The sequence below is a fragment of the Agelaius tricolor genome, unplaced genomic scaffold, assembly GCF_023055355.1.
Source record: "Agelaius tricolor isolate 1412-34295 unplaced genomic scaffold, bAgeTri1.0.p SCAF_35, whole genome shotgun sequence".
NCBI classification, from domain to species: domain Eukaryota; kingdom Metazoa; phylum Chordata; class Aves; order Passeriformes; family Icteridae; genus Agelaius; species Agelaius tricolor.
Window position 1 is genome coordinate 5,750,456 of NW_027269295.1, and position 5,952 is coordinate 5,756,407.

The window sequence follows — 5,952 nt, forward strand, 5'->3', positions numbered from 1 at the left end:
ATTTTTCCCTTTCCATGAAAGTGCTGATGTGGAGGTTATCACAACCCCGATCGGTCCTTGCACGTTTTCCCCCCACGGCAACAGTGACCCCCCACGTTGGGGGCCCGGGACCACGCTGCAGGAGGAGGTTTCACCCCGAGAGTGACAGGAACACAGGGCCCGTCTGGCACCCGCTGCATCCATCCTTCCCCCGCGTCTGCAACCCCGACGCTCTCTCCGGACGCACCGCAGGGGTCCCGCGGCACTTTCCGCTACTTCCCAGTGTTGGCCGGGCTGCAGCTGCTGGCGCTGCTGGCCATGAGCGCGGCCGTGCTCGGAGTCAGCGTGCGGGGCCGCTGAACCCCCGCCGGGACCCCACGGCCCCGGCCGGCGCCGCTCGACCCCGACTGCCTCGGTCCCGACGGCGCGGGCCGGGGAGGCCGCACCGGGGCCCCGCCGGGCCCTCCCTGCTTCCCCCGCCGGCTCCAACAAACGCTCTCGCACCCCCCTCCCCTCGCATCCCCGGCGGCCCCATTGCCCAGCAGTCCCGGGTTCCTCTTCTCCACCCCAACTGGGTGACCGTGCCCGGGGGCGGGCCGAGCTCCGCCGAGAGCAGCCGGGAGCGGCACACGCTGAGCCCCGGCGTCCCGCAGCGGCCATGCAGCTCCTGCCTCTGCTCGCCTGGGCGCTATTGCCAGGTAAGGCTGCGCCGGAGCCCCCGACTGCCGGGGCGGCGCCGTCGGGCGGGGGGGTGCCGCTGCGGCGGCTGCACTCCCGCGGCTCCGTGTGTCTCTACAGGCTGCGGGGCAGTGACGGGGCCCGGCTCCGTGCGGGGATTCCTGGGGAGTTCCCTGTCGGTCACCTGCACGTACCAGGCGGAGTGGGAGAAGTACCCGAAATACTGGTGCATACCAAGTGCGTTTATTTATACCTGTGGTAAGGACATCGTCATCACCTCGGAGTCGCAGCCCGAGGTGCTGCAGGGCCGGTTCTCCATCCGGGACGACCGCACACACCGGACATTCACGGTGACTGTGGATGGTCTGTCCAAGGAGGACGCGGGCACCTTCCGCTGTGGAGTGCGAAAGTTTTTTCGTGATGAGAGTGCGGATGTGGAGGTGATTGTGCTCCCAGGTCAGTACTTGTGGGTTGCAGGGCCCCCAGATCCAGCTTGGATGTGTCCTCCTCCAGCTGCTTGGAGCAGGGGCTTCAATGTGAGCAGCCTGGAGCTGATGGGTGCCATGCAGGTGGGACAGCCTCAGGGTGTGACACCAGAGTGCAGTAGGTGCCACCACCACTCATTCCCTCTTTGTTCTACCCAGAGACCCTTCTTTGCCCCCCCTGGTTCAGCCATCTCCATTACTGAGGTGTACTGTGCTCTCTGTGACCACTTTTCTTCCTCATTAGCTCTTGCTGGCCTTTTCTGTGCCCTCCTTGTCTTCCTGTATAACACTGGGTGTTCCTCATTGCACTGTGCTGCCCTGTTTCCCACTTAGGACAGGCAGCATGTCTGGGCACCAGGCCCTGGGCTTGGGAAACATCCCTTGCCACTGCCTTGCCAGGGATCAGCCTGCAGAGCAGGACAATATATATATATATGTGTGGTTGCTGTGCTAGTACTAAACTGGGCATGGGGTGCCCAGACCCCTTTCTGCAGGGTGAATCTGTTTTGTGCATGTTTTTGGGGGGACTGAGACTGTGAAAAGCCTCATGGGCAGAGGAAGGATCTTACAGTACTCTGACCTCAAGATGTGCCCCCTGGATGTGGCAGAGGGGACCCAGCTTCTCCTCCTGTGACAGCATGTATGGCACTTCTGACTCACTGCAAAACCCACAGCATCTTTCTCCACAGAGATCAACCATGCCTCTCCTCTTTTTGTTACAGCTTCTTCCATCCCCCCATCATCGACCTACGTGACCACCATGTCCTCTGATCTCATTCTCTCTGTAGCAGGCCACACACAGACAATTTCCCAGGAGGAAATTTTGCAATCAACAGCAAATCCCTCCACCCCTCAACTGTGAGTAGCAGCTCCTGCCTACAGCAGCCACTTTCCTCCATGAACTCTCTGGTGCAGCTGGAGCCTTGCAACCATAGGATACCTCACACCTCCCTTAAGGATCCAGACCTCCTGTTTTTGCCTTTAGAGACCACTCCATGTGGGAAAATTCTTCTCTGTGAGGGTGGTGAAGTCCTGACACAGGTTGCCCAGAGATGTTGTGGATGCTCCATCCCTGGAAGTGTTCAGGGCCAGGCTGGATGGAGCTCAGAGCAACCTGACCTAGTGGAAGGTGTCCCTTCCAGTGACAGAGGGTTGGAACTGGATAATCTTTAAGGCCCCTTCTGACCCAAATAATTCTCTAATTCTATGACAGTAATTCCAGTGCCTCTAGTCACATGGGAGAAGTGGTTTCTGCCTGCAATACCAACCCCATTTCCTTCCCCAAAACTCAGTGAGACTGTTCATGGGAAGCCAAGTGCTGCCCAGTGTCCTGTTCTTTGTAGTTACATACAGCCTGGTAGAGATAGTTGAAAAAGCATGAAACCAGTGGGTTAGATCTTCCCCTCTTCTCTCCTGCCTGTGGGAGGTGATGCCAGCAGCAGACAAAGCTGAGACTCTGCATCAGCACACTCAAGGGTGTGCTGGCTCACCAACTTTTCCTGCTTGCCCATTACAAGCAAGGTTAACACAGAGTGGAGTTAAACCAGAGCAAATGCAGGAACCATCCTTAAATCACTGAAGACACAGTGGCTCTCAGACCCAAGCATCCTTTTGCTTCTGCAGTTTTTGGTTTGCTCTGCTCCATGCCTAGCTGGCAGCCTGACCATCCCATGCCTGCTGTGATGGGCAAGCCCTGCCACTCTACTGCCACAGCTACTTCCTATGTCACCCACAGCTGCTTCCTGCAACCCTGCTCCATGCTGGTTCATCCTGAGAAGTATGACAACATAAATTGTCTTCTTCATTCTTTTTTTCTTGCAGCTTGAACGTAGTTGAGCACATCCTCACTCCAGCCGTCATTGTGGTCCTTTTTTTGCTTGTAGTGGCTGCTGGTGTTCTAGTAATACTCTCCAGAAAGAAGAAGGGTGAGTGAAAATGTCAGTGCCACACACATCCTGTTTCTGTAACAGAGCCTGCTCTGCTTCCCTTATTTTTCCCTCTGTTTCTTTTTCCTCCCCCATTCCCTTCCTGATCCATCCAGTTCCTCAGTCCATCACTGAGACCTCCACCAGGAGGTTTCCTTCCCTCAAGGGAGCAGTGGGTCCATCCCATGGGTGCTATCCCATGGGTGTTGTCCCCTGGGAGCAGGGAATGACAGCCCTTGGGGTGGGTGCTCCTGGGCACAGAATCTGCTTGAGTTTGTCTGCGCATCATCACTTGCATGGGCCAGGCTTACATTAGGCTTGATGCAAAGTTTAAAGCCAGTGTGAAGGATGGGGAGGGACAGGAGAGGACATTGCCAGCTGGCAGGTGGGGTCTGGCTTTATTTGAAGAGCTGCTCCAGTTTAGATGGCTCATGGAGTGTCACGTTCCTGTCCTGCTTTATGGCAAGATTTGCAGTGGCAGTGCATTTTCTCAACACCTTTCTTTTCCTGTTTTCACTCATGTCCAGCCACATCCATGCTTCAGCCAGCCCTTTCTGGAGCAGCCATAGAGATGGACAGGACTTGCAGCATGTCACCTACAGTAAGGAAAACCTCATGAGTTCTTGGAATTCTGTGCCCCAAGTTCACATGAAGAGGGGAAACATTGCATCCTGAGCTGCCAGAGCTGCTGCTTTCAGCCAGGTTCACAGTGCTGTAGGCTGGGAGGGATCCTTTGGGCTCTGCTTGCCAACAGAAAGACACAACCAGGGACTTTCCGTGACTATCACAGAGTATTCCTGGGAAAGGAATTTAGGATTGATCTGAGACGTTTCTCTCCAAGCCTCTCCAAGCATGGGAGTTACTTCTCTGGGTGAAACAGCCTTGGGAACCTGCAGCAAATCACACCTGAAGTGCTGCAGGGTAGCTGCTCCTTGCTTACTGCTTGGAAAGTATTTTCTGATTTTTTGCTGCCAGCTCTTGAGGAGGGGCTGGTGTCACAAGAATTCCCCTGGGGAATGTTGAGCCAGCCCTTGCTTCAATTTTTATTCCCACCCAGTGCACCTGCAGCCAGCTCAGCACCCACCACTCAGGACAGGCAACAGGGTGGGAGATATTCCCACCCCTGTGGATGCAGACAGGGAGTGGCAGCAGGGTAAGAGCTCATCCTTCTCCAGCAGGGAGCAGAAGCCTTGAACTATGCAGACATTAACCAGAGCCCAGGCGCAGCTGAGAGCCAGTACAGCAATGCTGAGGCTTTCCAACACCTGGGAACGCTCCCAGTGGAGTACATGGAGGTCAGGCAGAGTGTTCAGGTAGGAGAATGCCAAGCATTGCCAAGCTGGAGGCGGTGGGAGGAAAGCTGGAGTGGGTGGGTGACAGAATGAGCAGCAGGATGGGCTGGGTGGGGAAGGAGAGGATTACAAAGGGAAATGCCAAACTGGGGTACAAGTGACCCTGGCTAATGTGGGTTCCCTCTCTGGTCCCTGTGGCTGCTCCTGAGTGCTTAAAACATCACAGAGATGTTCCAGCAGACAGTGTTTGCCTGGAGCAGCCCCACAAAGGATGTTTTTGTTTATTTCCCTCCTTTCCCAGCTTTTGGAAGTGGAAAGAGAGGCGTTATATGCCAGAGTGCAGAAGCCCGTGCTGCAGCAGGAGCAGATCTCCGCCAACATGCCATCGGCTCCACAGCCCAGTGAAGAGCTCTACAGCACTGTGTGGGGTAGATGAGCAAGCACCCAGCCCCATGGGCTGCTCCTGCTGCTGGCAGCACCAGTGAGACTTGCACAGAGGACATGGGGTTGATGTTCTGCTCAGGTAGGAGCCAGCTCGATAGCAGAGCTGTTGCTCTCTGAGGTTTGGATGTTTCTTTGAGGCGACATCAGAGAGGATGAGGTTATGTGGAGGCACAGAGAGGGTTGAAGATAAAGTCATGCCTTTGCAAATGCAACTTGGAGTCCTCATCCGTACAGCAGTGGTGCTGGGAATAAAGCTCTCCCCCTTGTAGTGGGGTAGTCCAGGCCAGAGACCCACCAGGCAGGACGGGAGAGGTGGGCAGGGGAGGTGAGGCTGGGCTGGTGAGTGAGCTGGCTCCCTTTGCTCACCACTCATCCCACTTGCTCCTTTGGCTGCATTGCTCATGTGGGCTGAGGCTCCCAAACCCACTGTTCACCTCTGACATTTTTTCATGCTAATGCCAGCTGGCAGCTCCTGGGAATCAGGACAGGGGGAAATGTTATATCCAAGTGCATTTGTGTGGAATGCTCATGTGGAGGGTGAGGTGTATCAGGATCTTGGTGCAGAAATGGCATGTCCCCCAACCCCTCGTACCACAGGCCCCCAGGTAGTTTGCTCCTGCTCCTTCTCTCCCACTACCCCCAGCCTGGGAGCACACAGATGGGCTGTAACCATCATCTTGCTCTTCTCTGCTTTGCTGATAACTGTTTTTCTGGCACCCACTAAATACTTTCTGTGTGAATTGTTGCTGCTTTATCAGTGACACCAAGAATCTGATAGCATTGGCCATGGTGTGTGACTGTGTTTGTACAGCAGGTTCCCACCTGCTAAAGGGTTTGTTGCAGAGTGTCACCCTGAAAGCAGGTCCTGCCCCTTGCTGGTGCCCAGCAGTGTGAGAACTCAGATCTTTAAGGACAAGGACTCTTGGGGCTCCAGCACAAACCCACAGCCCCACCACCAGCTACTGCAGCATCACTCCCCGCTGGAACAGTCCATGCAGTCTTGGCCCTGGCATGCTGGTGCCCTTCCCCATGAGTGTTCACTCTTCTCCAGCCCAGTGCCAGACAATTTTTCCATCCACTCCCACAAAAAAGAGGCCATAGGGATGGGTGTCCATTTGTGATGGGCTGGGAGCAGAAAACCTGAGCTCT

General features: G+C 55.6%; 1 protein-coding gene across 2 annotated transcripts; it reads left to right on the forward strand.

The window, feature by feature from the left end:
• The first annotated feature begins 579 nt into the window (after positions 1-579).
• Positions 580-5,528, forward strand: LOC139602623 (CMRF35-like molecule 2). 2 transcript variants are annotated; one of them, XM_071452599.1, is made up of 7 exons: positions 580-677; positions 778-1,113; positions 1,865-2,000; positions 2,964-3,067; positions 3,595-3,668; positions 4,243-4,380; positions 4,661-5,528. In XM_071452599.1, the coding sequence occupies exons 1-7, from the start codon at positions 638-640 to the stop codon at positions 4,793-4,795; spliced, it is 963 nt and encodes a 320-aa protein (XP_071308700.1). In that variant the 5' UTR covers positions 580-637; the 3' UTR covers positions 4,796-5,528. The 2 variants fall into 2 exon arrangements, with proteins under 2 accessions (XP_071308700.1, XP_071308701.1); XM_071452600.1 differs by having other exon boundaries at positions 4,246-4,380.
• The last annotated feature ends 424 nt before the right edge of the window (positions 5,529-5,952 follow it).

Coding starts and splice junctions, on each gene's coding strand:
- LOC139602623 (XM_071452599.1), top strand. CDS start 638: ATGCAGCTCCTGCCTCTGCTCGCCTGGGCGCTATTGCCAG. Junction 678..777: donor CGCCTGGGCGCTATTGCCAG/GTAAGGCTGCGC, acceptor GTGTCTCTACAG/GCTGCGGGGCAGTGACGGGG. Junction 1,114..1,864: donor GGAGGTGATTGTGCTCCCAG/GTCAGTACTTGT, acceptor TTTTTGTTACAG/CTTCTTCCATCCCCCCATCA.